Below are 16,493 nucleotides of genomic sequence, written 5' to 3'. Positions count from 1 at the left end.
ATTCCATGAGTATAACATAAAATTATATAGTTAGGACACGGGTAATAAAAAAGCTGATGACAAATTTTTGATTTGAGAAATTGTATATGGTGTTATTAGGTATGAATTTATGATGCCGAAGAACCACATTTGTAGGACGGTAATTATGGATATTAAATAACCAAATAATTAATTATATTAAAAAGTATCACTTATACCAAGTACCTATGTGTCAGGACGGCCGTACTGCGCCTCGGGGCTTCGCTCCCGTGAGAATTTCGGGATAAAAAATACCCTGTGTTATTCCAGGTTATATTCTAACCGTGTACCAAATTTCATAACAATTGGTCCAGTAGATTTTGCGTGAAAGAGTACCTAATAAACATAAATACATGCACACATCCTCACAAAATTTTGCATTTATAATATTAGTAGGAAGTAGGACTTATGTATCGTATAAGGAGATACCATCAACATCGTTCAAATAGATTTAAAACATCTTTAGATATAAAAGAATCACACGTGTCATAAAAAATACCTCATGGTATTGCATAAACGTTACGTTTCGTAGTCATGATTCCAAATTATGACGTAATTTTTTCCTACTCTCATGAGTTCGCAGCAGAACCAGTTCCGTCCGGTACTATGGCCTGGTAGCTATTATTTTGTTTAAATGTCGTTTTGGAGTTACATTCTTTAGACGAAATACTCCTATTTACTTAATTTTCTACATACTGAAAATAAACACGAATGTATGTTTTCATGCTTCACAGTATGCCTTCCAACCGCCAGTCGTTGCAAAGGTCTAAAATTAATGCATTATTAGGATGTCACAACCCTCTATAATTCTCACAATTGTCATAGTTTATCAACAGCCTATTTACAGGACCTTGGGACTGGTGTTGTCGGTTGCGTCATACCAGTCGGCTCGGTCAGCGTGGTGGATAACACTAGCCGTTTCTTTTCGACGTTTGCCTACACGAGCAGTTGCTAGCTGCCTCGAGACTTGAGAGCGAGACGCCCGATAGCATGACGCGCAAAGCCCGCCGATTATACTCACACACTCATTGAGTAAATAGTCCACAGTGGAGGCGGCATCGAGCACTCGTCGCAAGTTCGCTCCAAAAAAACATTTTCATAAATATTTAAAACACATGCCGCGCTAAACACCAGTGTTTCAATCAACATGACTACTAAGGAAATACGGAATACGCAGCTCGGATTGAAATTCAAAGTGTTACATGCAGTGAAATTAGTTATTGTTTCCATTGGAAGATTCTTTTTTAGTTTGTACTATGGCACGGAAAGTGCTAAAATACCAACAATACCTGATAAAGATGGTATTCTGAAGGAACCAGCCGTCGTGGTCGCAAAGAAAATCCGACAAAAAGAGGTTAGTAGAAGCAAATTATACACTGAAAAAGTCAACCACAATCACTTTTATCTGTCTCATAAATATGTTATCATAGACGATTATATTTTTAAATGTAGCTCGGTCCGTGTACAAAATAATGAGTCATCTGTTCTAGGTAGTTCTAATGTTTTGGCCAAAATTTTCCAAATAAATCCTTTATTCAATACGAGTACCCACCAAAGATCTCTGTACCCATCGACAGTATAGTCAAATCATGTTCCATCCCAAAGTAAAATTAATAAAAAAGCATATTATTTTTGTGATGCAATATGCAGTTGTTACGCCAGCAGCAGTTATACGTTTTTTATTCGACAGAGAGTTACACAATTTGATTATGTACCTATTCGCAAAGAAACTAACTTACGATAAATAACACAATATAAAATGCTCCACTTGAAATATTCAGACCATCATGGAAAATCGAGATTCTCTGTACATTTTTAAAGTAAGCAAATACTTATTAAATTAGCCAGGCGAAGCATAAAGGGGATGACCAACAGTACAAATTTGATAAGAATTCAGCTAAATAGTTTGATTTTAATTACACTTTACTTAGCATAGTAACACCCGGCTTCCCTTGGGATCTAGGGAGATTAAAAAAAGCCTGTTAATCCAGGCCGAAATTAAGGTTTTTCACATGTTTCACTTCATGTAATAAAAAAAATATTCTTTCAAATTTAGTAACATTTAACTTAAAATAAACTTTTTCTCCAATTTGCGGAGCGCAGATATGCGAAATCTTCAAATAACAATTTTTACACGTAGATAAAAATATAAAAGGACACCTTTTATAACAATAACATTGGCATTTTCCAGATCACGAGCGTAGAGGTAATAGAAGCTTGCATCAGGCGGATTAAAGATGTCAACTCAGCATTGAACTGCTTCGTGGAAGACAGGTTCGAGCTGGCCCTCAAGGAAGCCCGCGAGGCTGACGCCCTCGTCCGGAGCGGCACCCTCTCCGAACAGCAGTTGGAGAAACAAAAACCTTTCCTCGGCGTTCCCTTTACTACAAAAGACTGCATAGCCGTAAAAGGTAAATCAAATCACATCATCGATATCTTTATTATCACATTCCGTTTTTGGCACCAAATAATAAGCTATTTAATAAGTTCTGGTTATTATAAGTTTATAGCTTATGTTTAGATTATTTGAAGCAGGTTTAATAAGTTTCCAAGACGACAATCAATTCAAGGTAAACTGCTAACTTCTCGTATAAATTAATTCGTTGGTGCAAACAATTTTTTATATTGTACTTTGAACTCACTTCATTTCTTACTTTCAGTAGGTAAATAAGTAGATGTTTTTTATTGGTCTTATAAAGTTACTTATTTATCTATACTTAGGTATTAAACTTAAGTAAGAAATGTGTAGTATTATTATTAAAACACATTTTCAGGCGTGTGGTACAAAGGATATTTATCGCAACCATAGCATGACGTGAGAACAATAACTTTATACTCTGAATCGTCTTCTTCGATGTGAATATTTTTAATATTCAACTAAATAAACAGTTAATAAATGGAAGTTTTGGTTTTTGGCAGGGTTGCATCATACTTCGGGTGTGGTTTTGCGCAAAGATGTCATAGCTGATAAAGACTCGGAGGCCGTGCGGCTGCTAAGAGAAAGTGGCGCCATTATCTTGGGTCTTACCAATGTTCCTGAACTTTGTATGTGGTACGTTATTATTTTTCTTTTAGAATATTCTAGAACTGAAAAGGTATTGGTATGCCTTCCTTCACTCCAAACAAGAAATAGTAAAGAGCCACATACAAAAGAACACGCGTTTCATTTACCGGACTTTCTGTTTTTGTGTTATCTAATACGTCTGAACCTAGTACAGCACAACACAATATCGACACAAAATACAAACTACATAAATATTACATAATACGAGTAGGTATATCGATGATTTTGGTCAAATATAATAACGATAACAGGTCTCTTTAAAAAAGCAGTAGTTTAAAAGATTTTTTTACCTATACTACACATATTTCTTTATTGAATCAATTTGGGCTAAATATTGGTTGGTATAATATGTTGTACTTAATAGCTTATATTTGTTGTAGATATTTTCTGTGCATTGCCTTTATCGTGGCTTCGATGGAACTATTAATTCGTTCAAGCAATAAGCGCTTAGCGACAATTATGTTCCCATTACGTTGTTATTTTACCGTATCACGAGGTCACCCTTATTGTAATTTGTAATGACACCAATAAGAATGTACTTATAAAATTTTTGCTTGTCTCCTCAGACTTATTTCTTTATTTATGTTTCAGTGATATATTTGGTATCTAGAGTAAAACCTGGAATGAGATAGCACTTTACATAGATATTCCCACTCTAATCTAAAAGACATCCCGACGGGATCAACATTACTAGGCTCAGTTAGTAAATATTATCTACAAAGACAGATTGAATAAGACGCACAGGTATCTCTAGGGCCGCAATACAATATTTTTACTTTTGGCAGGTGGGAGTCCCACAACCATATCTTTGGAAGAACCAAGAACCCATACAACACGACTAGGATAGTTGGCGGTTCGTCTGGTGGCGAAGGATGTCTGCAAGCTGCGGCGGGCAGCATTTTTGGAATTGGTAAGTTCTCATAGGTACTTATGTTGCAAACTTATTTTATTTCCATAACAAATTTAGGCGTTGATAAAATTATTTTGTCAGCAGACAGATCAATCTACAGACAGAAATTTATTTGGTCATGTACTTATGTCATACATACTTATGTTCTTTAAGTTTTATTTTTGTCGTAAAAATTGATAATTTTGCCGGACTTGGTAGAAGGGACAAACCCAAAATGCTGGCTTGATGTTGTCTAGGAGGATAAGCGTGCCAATAGCATCACGAATGTGTCTCGTCGTTGAGTTACGGGACTGATGAGGTGTAACAATGCTGCACAATTTTCCTTTATCATAACCAAAACAATAAAAAAACATTCGGATCATAAATCCTTATATCTTTTAAAACTTGAAATGAACAATTAAGATCAGGTCTTCTTGCCAGCCAGAGTCTGATTCAAGGTTATTCTTTTTTTATATTTCATGATTTACAATATCGATAAGCTTCCAGAGCTTAAGTGGTAAGAGTATTGATAGTGGTAAAAAAAATATATATTTAAGTAGTTGTTTTAATAGTAGTAAACAAGATTTTTTTTCTATTCCAGGTTCTGACATTGGTGGTTCCATTCGTATGCCTGCATTCTTTAATGGAATATTTGGGCATAAACCGTCACGACACACGGTTTCAAATGAAGGACAGTACCCCGTTCCTGAATCCGAGCTCACCGATTCATTTTTAGGTATTCTTCGTGTCCTACTTTATTAACATTTTGTCAATACATTTGGCTATAAAGTACCTACCTATTTAAGAGTTTTTATCGAGCAACGGCAGTACGAGTATTCGTTATTTCGACGTAGAAGTTGTGCATGAAATCTTTGATTCGACTATTTAGTGTCGGTATCTTCTACAAAAAGCTATAGCCAAACAATACTAGCCAAACACAATGTTAATACCCAAACGCGGACAATTTGTTTTCCTTATTAATGCAATAAATATATTTTTAGGTGTAGGACCTATGACTCGGCATGCAGTTGACCTAAAACCTCTTTTAAAAGTAATGGCGGGGGACAAAAGCAGCAAATTGAGACTGGATGAACCGGTTGACGTGAAAAAAGTGAAAGTATATTACCAGCTGAGCAATAATGCACCATTGGTAGACCCGGTGGACCCCGAAATCACAATGGCTATGGAGAAAGTCATCAAGTTTCTTAAGGAACAACACGATTTAAAAGCTGAAGAAAAGAATATTGAACGTCTTCAAAAATCAGTACCCCTATGGTTTGCTACAATGAAAACTGTAAATAAATTTGAAAGACTTATAATGAAAAGTGGAGGCGTTGGCGCGATTCTGTTGGAAATGTTTAAAAATATGATTGGTTGTTCGGGTAACACTTTCATAGGACTGTTCACTGCTTTGACAGACTATGGTGGAGTGCCACATGGCAGTGAAAAGTACAAACACTACTTGAGAGTGCGTGAAGATTTGGAAGAGAAATTTAAAATTATGCTGGGTGAAAATGGAGTTTTCTTGTATCCGACTCATCCAACTCCTGCACCATACCACAATGAACCTCTGTTAAGAGCTTTTAATTTTAGTTACACTTGCGTAATCAATTGCTTGGGAATGCCTGCTACTGCTGTACCTCTAGGCCTCAACCGTGAAGGTTTGCCAATTGGCATCCAAGTGGTGGCTAACCATAACAATGACCGCCTGTGTCTTGCAGTAGCAGAAGAGTTGGGCAGAGCATTTGGAGGCTGGGTTGAGCCACAAAAATCTTAAGTTTAAGTTAATTATTAAATTTTATTAAATAAAATTTATATTTAAAAATGTAAACATCACTAATAATTCATTTTGTAATAAAATATATGTTTTGATTTGTGTTCATTATTAATTTCCAAACTTAAGAATGAATTGAAGGTAGGTGTGGCTATATAAGGACTTTGATTGAAGGTAAGCTAGATAGATAGAATATTTTTAATATTAGATTAGGTACAGAACCATAAAGTGTGTAAATAAATTATATAGTATTTTACAGTCATGATATCAAATTATGCAAAATTTTAATCTGATACAGTCAAACTTCTAATTATATTTAATATCTCTTTCCTCTTAACTGCTGGGTTCACTTTAACTAGCATGTTACATGATCCGATGTGCCCATCGGCCTCAGCACATTCAGCTAGCCTCTCAGTGTTGCAAATCACATGGATTCCACAATCATATCCATTGCTTTGTTGAAGACATTCTTTATCTACAAAATTGATAGAAGCTGTGGAAAAAATGACACATTAGTAATTACACATCATCAGTCTACTAGTTATTAATCAATAATAAATTTTTCATTCCCAAAAATTACCATAACACACTCACCTCTAGAAAAATATGTTATTAAATGGCTAGCAAATTCCCAAGCCACATTGTGGTTGGTGCCTGCTGACGAGTCAAGATGGTAGAAACAACTTTCTGGTTTAGAATACACAAGAAGGCTCCAATGTGATCCTCCTGCTCTGTCCGGGGAGTCATTGTCATTGAGAGCAAAGAAAATAAAGTTCTTTCGATGTATATGAAGAGGCTCAAGAAACATTTTAATTTCTTCAGTTTGCACCATTTTTATGCACTGTGTCACTTCTGGTGATACAAATAACAAATCTGTGGCCCGGTTGAATCGTACTCGTTCAAGGTATTCAAAGTAAAACGATATGATAGTGTCATTTAACCAGTGGGGGCCATCCAAAAGTGCAATATCTGACTGACGCAGAAGTATCTCATGAAAGCTCAAAACAACTGAAGCTTTTGCCATTTTGTTACACAATTCCTTGACATGAACTCTTTTGATCTTCATACATCTGATAAGTAAGATAAAATATTCAAAATCAAAAAGGAAAGCAAAACAGAAGTTAGAAGACTACTATAGGTACTAGAAACTTACCGAAGTTTGTTTATCCTAATTCATAATTTTCACTCACAAAATCGTACAGTCAGCAGTCACTATATTGAGCAGACACAATTTCAGTCCATTCATATGTTTGCTTGGAGTCAACAGTAAACACATCAGATTTATTTATTATTCACGAAATTATATTTCGTTTCGGGTAAATATAGCTAGCCAGCCCGTAGCTAGCATCAAGAAAGCGAAATTTTGCGAAAGTCTGTTCAATCGAGTAAAAATATGCAGCGCAGCGCACAGCAGCGCAGCAAGCAAAATATAACTTTTCATTTCAGAATGCTGACACTGTCAATGTCAAGGACTATTCAGACTTTTTTTTTCTAATCATTTTGAGGTAAAGACATTCACACCATGAAACCAGCTTTTGGCCTCATTCAAACCAGTGGTTTTTCAACGCGAGTTTAAAAGAAACAATGTGTATTTCGTGCCTGTGGAATCTATCAATAGCAGATCAACAAAAAATAAAGTTGTATGAAAATAAAGCTGATAAGATCGCAATCCGATCGGGGTGCGCGGGACGTGAACTAAACTAACTAAATACATGGTTAGTAGGTAATTAGGAACAAGTTCAAACCATTTTTAAGAAGCACACACAAAATAACGAATACGGCCCACGTATGTTACGTAGCATACATATAACCACATAGAATATTTTTATTCCCGCGCGCCCCCTTTCTAAATCTATGGTTTATTCTACAAAATATTAATTTTACATAGTTATACTAATAGGATAAGTTTTTGTCGTTTGTTGCTGTGTATATGAAAAGGCATTTTAAACATTATGGAGTCCCAATCCCGAGAATTCGAAAAAAATAATACTATATTAAAAGGCATTCAACAAACTAATTCGAATATTGAGAGCTCAGTGGCATTTTTAACGTCACAAAATGAAGAATTGAAAAGAAAAATAGAAGCCCTGGAGAAAAAGTCTAATGAGGACCAGAAATACATTTCGATCTTAGAAGAAAAGCTGGAAATTACCCAGCAAGATATGAGGAAATCCAATATAGAGATAAAGAATGTGCCTAAGAAGCCAAATGAATCTAAAGAAGATCTTGTTGAAATGACCCTAAGTTTGTCTAAGTCCATTGGTTGCTCATTGGATAAAGCAGCCATCCGGGATATCTACAGAGTAAGAGGGAAGAGAGATTCTAACTCCAATCCACCAATAATAGTGGAGACGAATTCTACATTTGTGAAAAACGATATCCTTCGTTCTTGTAAAGCCTTTAATATTAAACAAAAGGCGAAACTATGCGCCAAACACCTGGGTTTCCGAACATACGAGGATACCCCTATTTATATTTCGGAACACCTGACCCCTAAGGCAGCTCGTCTATTCTTCCTTGCCCGTGACCTGGTCAAGTCAAAGGTTTATAAATATTGTTGGACAGCATATGGGAGGGTATACCTCAGAAGAGAAGATAATTCACCAATCATCTTAATAAAGAGTGAAGCCCAGGTTCAACAGCTCGTCACAGAAAAATGACTAGTTTTATTTTGTTTTTCTTTTGTATTTTTTACTTTTTTCTTATATAAGAGTAACATAACATTTATCTTCGATTTATGTAATTACTTACTAAACTGTATTTTACATAACACATTTTCATTCATAACTATATACACTCATCTCCAAATTATAGATCCATCACTGTATTTACAAACAGTCGTTATTTTTAGACTCCCAAGCCAACACATACACGTTAAAAATATCATTTATGTAATTATTATATTATTATATTACTCAATTATTAACTATATATACCTAAACCGTATAAGCATAACATTGACAAAACTATACATCAACAATTATCGAACTAAAACTAATAATCATTACTATATAAAACTCACACCAGTAAACTTTAAATATATAAGCCAACAAGCATACCGCCTACAATCAGCAACATTTAAATTATTCAACCTACACATAGCCTTTAGAAATAACTATACCTACATTCTCTTCACGTATTTGTTAAACCCATTATACTATATTCTACAAAACCCCTTGGCACTAAAGAATTCGTTTCCTATTCTGCTCCTATATGGCTGACATATCACAAACTATATCCGATATGGATGAAACCAACATAATAAAATCTGTGGCGTGTGACCTGACTGAATTAAAAAATCATTATCATTGTAATAAAACTGACCTTACTGTGATTGCTCAAAACATCTGTAGCGTCTATAATTGTAATTTTGATGACTTAATGACAAATTTATCATCACTCTCTTTTGACACGGACATTATTATCCTTACTGAATGTCGCCTCGAACCACATAAACCTATCCCACAGTTAAATGATTACATGGCTTCTAGCTCAACGGCATATATAAACCAAAACGATGGTGTAGTAGTATACGTAAAAAAAACATTAAAACCAAAAATATCTGAAGTTAAACTCACTCACGCCTCATGCCTACAAATCGATGTACATAATCATACAATATTGGGTATATATCGTTCTCCATCGTTCTCCAATCCAGAGAAGTTCATAAATTCACTGTCCAATTACTTAACTAAGATTAGTAGTTCACAGAATATTATTGTAGCAGGTGATATTAACATTAATCTCGCACCCAAACTAAACGAGCGACTTGAGTACTTAAACAATAGAATGTCCTACCTGAATACACTCTCCTCCCACGGTATTCTACCAGGTCACACGCTACCTACCAGGAAAAACAGCTGTCTTGATCACTTTATGTTAAAAATTAATAATAAAAAACATTCAGCCTTTACAGCAATACTTAATACAACAATTACAGACCACAAAACAACTTTTTTGTGTATAAGTAAGGTAAAAAATAAAATAATTCCCCAAAAAACATTAAATAAAATCGACTTTGAAAACGCACTAAAATATTTACAAAACAAAAATTTATCTAACCTATTATTCTGCTCAGACCCCAATATCATTGCCTTTAACCTCACACAAAATATAATAGAATCGATAAAGGAGAACTCTAAAACTACCAGGATCGCAAAAAATCAACGCACAATAAAACCATGGATGACGAAAGGAATCTTAAGATGTATTCATAATAGAAATAAATTGCAAAAACAATCAAATATCGATCCTGAAAATATAACAAAGAAAATAACATTCACTAGGTACAGAAATTTTTTGAATAATTTAATTAAAAAAACGAAAAGAAATTATGAGAGAAATTTGATAAATAATTCACTTAAAAATAACAAACAACTCTGGCAAAACATTAAAAAACTAACTTATACTGCAAAAAATAAAAGCTCTTTTACAGAATTATCAAATATAAAACCCACCCCGCTTGAATCTGCCAATTATGTAAATGACTTTTTTACTAATATTGGTAAAAATTTGGCTAATGATATACTTAGTTCTCACACTACCTCAGCAGAAATAGATAATTACATCCGAACTCTACCTGGTCAACCCCAATCTTTTACCCTATTAGAAACAGACATAGCGGAAGTAGTCGCTATCATAAGAAATTTAAAGCCAGATAGTGCGCCAGGCTGGGATAATATCTCCACAAGATTCATCCAATATACGTGTAATTATATCTCGCCTATAATTGTGCATCTGGTCAATGTATGTTTTGAAACCAGTACCTTCCCAACAGTTCTTAAAACGTCTATTGTCACCCCTATCCATAAAGGTGGAGATGTTGATGACGTTAATAACTATAGGCCGATCTCAGTAATTACGGTTTTAGCAAAAATTTTAGAAAAAATATTAAACGGTAGACTTATAAATTATTTGAACAAATACAAAATTTTATCTAATTCACAATTCGGATTTAGGAATGGAGTCTCAACTGAAGACGCTGTCTCATCTCTCACCTCGACCGTTACCAAGAATTTAGATAATGGTGTCAAAAGCATATCTTGCTTTTTGGATTTAAAAAAAGCGTTTGATACAGTATCTGTATCAATTCTTCTGCAAAAGTTAGAAAAGATCGGTATAAGAGGGAAACAGCAGTCTTTATTTAGGGATTACCTGTCTGGAAGAACCCAAAGAGTGAAACTCGGTGGTGGTATCATCAGTGACAGCACAGAGGTAACTTGCGGCGTACCACAGGGAAGTGTATTAGGTCCTACACTTTTCCTTGTTTACATAAATGACCTGTGTAATATGTCACTTAAAGATGGTACAATCTTTACATACGCCGATGATACCGCTATCGTGTTTACTGGCTCAACGTGGAATGATGCCCTAGTAAATGCGGAGGAGGGTCTGACTAAGGTAGCCGTTTGGTTAAAACTTAATCTACTTACTCTGAATACTAGTAAAACTAATTACCTTTGCCACTTTATTAGTAGTAAAACGCGACCACCTGTTAACTTTAGTTTAAAAATCCACACATGTGATAATTTAGTAAACACAAACTGTATCTGCCCTACTATAACTAGAGTTACACAAACAAAATATTTAGGTATCATTGTAGATGAACGTCTGTCTTGGTATCCTCAAATTGAACAAGTGACTGCTAGGATCCGAAAGTTTGTTTGGATATTCAAGACACTTCGGCATATTGCATCAAAATTAATTTTGAATAACATTTATGTGGCACTTGTTCAATCTGTGATAACATACTGTATTCGAGTCTGGGGTGGTGCACTAAAGACACGTTTTCTTGAAGCTGAAAGGGCACAAAGAACATTACTAAAAGTCATGTATTTTAAAAAACGTCTTTGTCCAACAACTGATTTGTACGTATATAGTGATCTCCTCTCGGTTCGAAAGTTATATATATTAAAACTAATATTAAATAAACACAAAACCCTACCCTTTACTAGTGATGTTGCTGGGAGAGGAAGAAGAAGGAAAACAGCAGTCGCTACCATCCTCCCAGTGAATACTCAATTCGCTGCGTCGCAGTTAGAGTCTCGAGCTGCTATTATTTACAATAAAATAAATAAAAATATCTACATTTACAACAAATCATTCGTTGAGTGTAAGTCAATGTTATTATCATGGCTAAAAGATAAAACTTATGACGAACTTGAGGCGTTTATCAGCACCTCCTCTATATAGCATTATATACTTTTTATATTTATTACACCTTAATATTATTATCTATTATTATAATCTATCTTATCTGTTTGTATTTATTTACGTTGTTAATATTTGATTTATATGTAATTATTTATTTATTATATTTTTAGAATACTTTACACCCTTCTTTTATTGTAAATTCGTGTACTTAGGTTCACTAATTATAAAATACTTAGATATTAGAGAGCGGTGTCGCCTGGCACAAGCATATCTTGCTTAAAAGGTGGCACCCACAACTAGCAAAATTGTGAACATTGAGTTACCCAATAAACATTTTTATTTTTTTATTTTATTTATTTTAAAGGCTGAGACGTCTGTCTCATGGTTTTGCGGGAGTATTGTAATTGGCATTTTACTCCAATCACACGAGAGAGAAGAGTCCATCCGTAAGCCTCATAGATGCGGCGCTACAGTTGCTAACAACAACGTGGCAGAGCTTTTATGCCAATGTCGAGAATACACATACACGCTGTGGCGGTGGCCGCATTTGAATTATCGCGGCTTCGCCCGTGTAATTTTTTCAACAAGGTATAACATCCATCGTAACTTTTAACTAGGTTAGGTATTGCAAATCCAAAATTTCTCAAGATTGGACATTGTACCTAGAGCATATAAGTCTATGATTATATAAGTCTATGACTTAGAGCGTGAAGAGCATCGAATTATATGGGGTAGAGATATACTTTTGTAATTAAAACTTGGGATGCCGAGGCGGATTTCCCATGAGTTCTTATCTTCTTCTACATATACAAGTTTAATATAAGTTAAACAGCATTAAAAAAGAAAAAAGTATTGAACTTAAAATTTCTTTATTAAAATTATAATTTAAATAACATTAACTAATTGGTAACATGGACAACATCTTCGACATTTTCAAGTTCATTATATGTAATGAAGGACCTTCATTAAATGAAAAGAAGTGTGGTGTTTATTATTAATTTAATACATTTCCATTCACAACATTGCTAATTGAGTAGGCGATTAAAGATAGTCCACACATAACTTGTACTCACAGCATCTACTTAATTGGTTAAGTAATAAATTAATATTTCCTATATGTTGTGCAATTTTAACATTGCAGATACTGATTGGGCTAAAAATAAGAAGTGATTTCCATATTTATAGAGAGCACTTCCTACTTTATTTTCTTCTATAAGATGATTGTGAGGATTTTTACTTTGTCGCTTCTTTTAGGTAAGCAATGAGGTCTGCACGTTCATTGGCCTTCTTTAGGCCAGCAAACACCATTTTGGTTCCGGGGATGTATTTTTTGGGGTTCTCCAAATATTCAAATAGTGTGTCTTCATTCCAGGAGATCCCTGTAAAAGAAAAATTTAATCTATCAAGCAAGAAAATTAAGCAGTAAAATAAGCTCAAATCCTTATCTAATTATATATAAATGGATCTAATCTTAATCACATTATCAGTGATTGATAACCATTACAGAATGTACCTACTTAAATTTATCTCCTATAGATACAAATTTGATTGACAATGTTATAATACAAATATTTGTTCACATGGAGGATATTTTCATGTATCTATAAAAGATTACGTTAAGTGTGACATATATAATTCTGATGGGGAAAAAGTGGTTTGATTTTAAATTGTGTTGAGACTATTTTTGGCTAAAACATTTTCATCAAACATTCAACAACAATATTTATAATTGTTGTTGCAATAATTGGATTATTTAGTAGTCTAATACTATACAACATGTCTGCTTCATCTTGTATTGCCGCAGTTATAGTGCAGTTTTGAAGTTAGAACATAGGTTTTCAATATTTGTAGAAAATAGTTTTATTTCACAGGTATATTCCACATAAGTAGCTGAGATTTGTTACCATTGTGTGTTATGTAATGAATGTAAAAGCAATATATAATTTTTATTTGTAACAAAGTGGAATGGGTAGTTTACGTAGTGTGAAATGACAAACACCATTGTTCTGAAGTCTGTGACTGTTAATCATGCCATACAATCTTATTATAACATCCTATAGAGAAATGGGTACTATATTAAAAACATTCTCATAATTTAGTTTTCAAAAAACGGTACTTAGTTTAAACAGCTTTTATTGGAATTTAGTTTTAATTGTGACTTCAGACACGTAAATATTGTTTTCGCATTTATTCAAATAGCAGCAATTAGGTAGTCTAGTTGTATTCAGACACATATAAATTAATTATGTATAGGAAAATAACATTACAAGGTGAATCAAAGATCAAAGGGTGTAGTTTATCTAATCAACATTGTAATTACATCATAATTTCAATAAAAAACAAATGTAATACCTGTTTGCAGATTTTCTTTTAAAATATCATAATTAAATTATTGGCAAGAGTATTTTTGTGAATGCCATCTCAGATTTTGTTCAACTCGAATGAAGGAATCAACATGAAATTTACGAGCATCTAGTGGCAAGTAGTCACATACACAAGTGAAGTAAATGTCAAGCTTGTGTAGTGGATTCCACCAGATGTTTTTTTTCATCGGAAGCTAGTGGTGATCTATGATAAGTTCTATACACTTACCCTTGGCTTTGTTGGCGTCTGAGTAAGAGAATCCGGCCGCTTGACCAGTTTTACGGCCAAAGAAGCCATTCAGATTTGGGCCCACTTTGTGTTTGCCACCAGCTTCGACCTGAAGTATTAAAGACAAAACATATATGGTGTTCCAAGTTAAGGGGTACCATTGGGCAGATTCTAGTTTCAAAGATATTCCAAATTTGTAAAAAAATTGGCATTTCAATGCAAATGGCTATGTTGTCATACAATAAATCTCTAAATCATGTACACAACATGAGAAAAATGACCATTTACCAACACTTTATAAATTGTAGGATTGGAATTGAATCATATGTATTGCTTTTACTCAAAATAAAAAAATATTTGATAGCTTTGCCATAATAATAGTAGATTTTATAATAAACATATTGCTCTATTATAATATTATAATAAATAATAATCTATGTAACTGACAGCTAGATCTTTAGCTATTAAAGTTTAAACTTTCAGTTCAGTTATTAAGTATGAACATTGTAAATTTTGTTTTCCAATAAATGTGAATAAAGTTGTTTGTTTTTTTATTCCATATGATCAACTAACTATTTTATTATCTGAAAACAGCCTTAACTTAATACCACCCGAGTGATACCTAAATACTTAAAAACACATATAAATAAATATGCCAAGAATATAATGTGACTACCTTGAGTGAATTATAAGATTAGTTGAATAGCACTTAAATATACATAAATAACTATTATATAATAAAATTACTATACTAGCTGTGCACCAATTCTTTGCTCCCATGAGCACATTAAATAACTACACACCTATGTTCTTTTATGTTAATCAGATTTCATCACAATATCAACCCAATATGACAATGCACTTGAGTGACTACATACATACATACAAACTTTATTATTTATAAAATTTCCAGAATTTAAAATCTCATTCATTTGAGAACTTTTCTGTGGTAGGAAATAGGATATTAAAAATTAATGCATGTAACATATGTGTCACACCTATTAAAAGACATAATATTCTTTTAAATTTAAATACATGCTCACTTACAGTGTGACATTGAGCACATCGTTGCACAAAGATCTTCTTTCCATTCTCAGAATTGCCAGGGGGTACTCCCATGTTGCTGAAATGAGACAATGAGTTATTAAAAATTATTTAGGTTCTGTGGAGATGAGTGAAATGGTAAGTTCTAATAATAACATTGCACTACGGATATAATATGATATGATTACACAATAGATTTGTACCATAAATAGGTCAAAATCAATGTCAGTAGGGAATTCCAAGACAAGGTGTCGTAATGACATCATTACGTAAGTGAGTGAATACATAGTGGTCTGTAAAACTAGCTCTAAATTAATAGCAAAATAAGTCACATATGATTTTAAATAACATAAACATATCATATCAACTAAAATAATAAAATAGTATGGATATTGCTTTAATTATTTTTAGGTTATTTTGACAATGAAGGTTGTGTGCGAGGGAGTCTGAAGGTCACCATAATTTTATACCTATCACATGAAGTTTAACTCCGCAATATGGTGGAACAGAAATAATATACTGTTTCTTAATATTACTTACTTTTTTTGTTAGATGAAAATCAAAAACCAATTTAGATTGAAGTTCAATAGAAGAACTTCGATTTTCTCAAAATGACACTACTCGCGAAGCTGTCTGTCACACGACTGGAAAAAAACGAGGACAGCACGAGCTTTGCCGATTGAACGATGTTGGCATGTCAAAGTCAGTGTTGCCAGTTTTGCTAGTTCTTTACACAATAATTTATCCAATAATTGTTTATTATTATTAGTTGAATGGAAACATTCAATTAATCATAATATTTTTATTTATTTACGAAATTACAATACAATTTCTCCCTGTTATTCATAAAAATTTAAAGCATACTTATAGCTACGGTATGTTTTGTTTCTTTCTGTCAATTTCAAATATTATAAAGTGCAATAGTGACAAAACATATATTAACTTTTTTATGAATTGGG

At 33.5% G+C, this 16,493-nt stretch overlaps 4 protein-coding genes across 4 annotated transcripts in view; 1 reads left to right on the top strand and 3 right to left on the bottom strand.

Annotated features, from left to right (window-relative positions):
- Nucleotides 1–7,201, bottom strand: part of LOC128675121 (uncharacterized protein) — a 56,381-nt gene extending 49,180 nt beyond the window's left edge. Inside the window, exon 1 of the mRNA XM_053754277.1 lies at nt 6,899–7,201. The gene's annotated coding sequence lies outside the window, so the exon portion shown is untranslated. The remainder of the gene's footprint in view (nt 1–6,898) is intronic.
- Nucleotides 10–5,843, top strand: LOC128675122 (fatty-acid amide hydrolase 2-A-like). Its single transcript, XM_053754280.2, has 7 exons — nt 10–139; nt 866–1,372; nt 2,210–2,429; nt 2,938–3,070; nt 3,868–3,992; nt 4,573–4,707; nt 4,973–5,843. Exons 2-7 carry the CDS (start codon nt 1,166–1,168, stop codon nt 5,746–5,748), a joined length of 1,596 nt encoding a protein of 531 aa, XP_053610255.1. The 5' UTR covers nt 10–139; nt 866–1,165; the 3' UTR covers nt 5,749–5,843.
- On the bottom strand, nt 6,030–6,577 carry Den1 (Deneddylase 1). Its single transcript, XM_053755143.1, has 2 exons — nt 6,340–6,577; nt 6,030–6,238 (listed from the first exon to the last, which is right to left on the bottom strand). Exons 1-2 carry the CDS (start codon nt 6,575–6,577, stop codon nt 6,030–6,032), a joined length of 447 nt encoding a protein of 148 aa, XP_053611118.1.
- A 5,549-nt stretch (nt 7,202–12,750) lies between the features above and the next one.
- Nucleotides 12,751–16,220, bottom strand: LOC128675509 (cytochrome c). Its single transcript, XM_053754961.1, has 4 exons — nt 16,077–16,220; nt 15,538–15,613; nt 14,491–14,599; nt 12,751–13,277 (listed from the first exon to the last, which is right to left on the bottom strand). Exons 2-4 carry the CDS (start codon nt 15,607–15,609, stop codon nt 13,132–13,134), a joined length of 327 nt encoding a protein of 108 aa, XP_053610936.1. The 5' UTR covers nt 15,610–15,613; nt 16,077–16,220; the 3' UTR covers nt 12,751–13,131.
- Between the last annotated feature and the right edge of the window lie 273 nt (nt 16,221–16,493).

Source organism: Plodia interpunctella, chromosome 14, assembly GCF_027563975.2.
Source record: "Plodia interpunctella isolate USDA-ARS_2022_Savannah chromosome 14, ilPloInte3.2, whole genome shotgun sequence".
NCBI classification, from domain to species: domain Eukaryota; kingdom Metazoa; phylum Arthropoda; class Insecta; order Lepidoptera; family Pyralidae; genus Plodia; species Plodia interpunctella.
Note: the sequence above shows the minus strand (reverse complement) of the source record. Positions and strands in the feature narration are given on the sequence as shown.

Bases quoted from the DNA above. Each gene is read 5' to 3' on its own strand.
- LOC128675122 (XM_053754280.2), top strand. From the start codon at position 1,166: ATGACTACTAAGGAAATACGGAATACGCAGCTCGGATTGAAATTCAAA. The intron at 1,373-2,209 runs GTTAGTAGAAGC...GGCATTTTCCAG, and splicing joins AGAAAATCCGACAAAAAGAG to ATCACGAGCGTAGAGGTAAT. The intron at 4,708-4,972 runs GTATTCTTCGTG...ATATATTTTTAG, and splicing joins GCTCACCGATTCATTTTTAG to GTGTAGGACCTATGACTCGG.
- Den1 (XM_053755143.1), bottom strand. From the start codon at position 6,577: ATGGTGCAAACTGAAGAAATTAAAATGTTTCTTGAGCCTCTTCATATA. The intron at 6,239-6,339 runs GTGAGTGTGTTA...TTTTTTCCACAG, and splicing joins AATAACATATTTTTCTAGAG to CTTCTATCAATTTTGTAGAT.
- LOC128675509 (XM_053754961.1), bottom strand. From the start codon at position 15,609: ATGGGAGTACCCCCTGGCAATTCTGAGAATGGAAAGAAGATCTTTGTG. The intron at 14,600-15,537 runs GTAAGTGAGCAT...TTAATACTTCAG, and splicing joins GATGTGCTCAATGTCACACT to GTCGAAGCTGGTGGCAAACA. The intron at 13,278-14,490 runs GTAAGTGTATAG...TTTCTTTTACAG, and splicing joins AGACGCCAACAAAGCCAAGG to GGATCTCCTGGAATGAAGAC.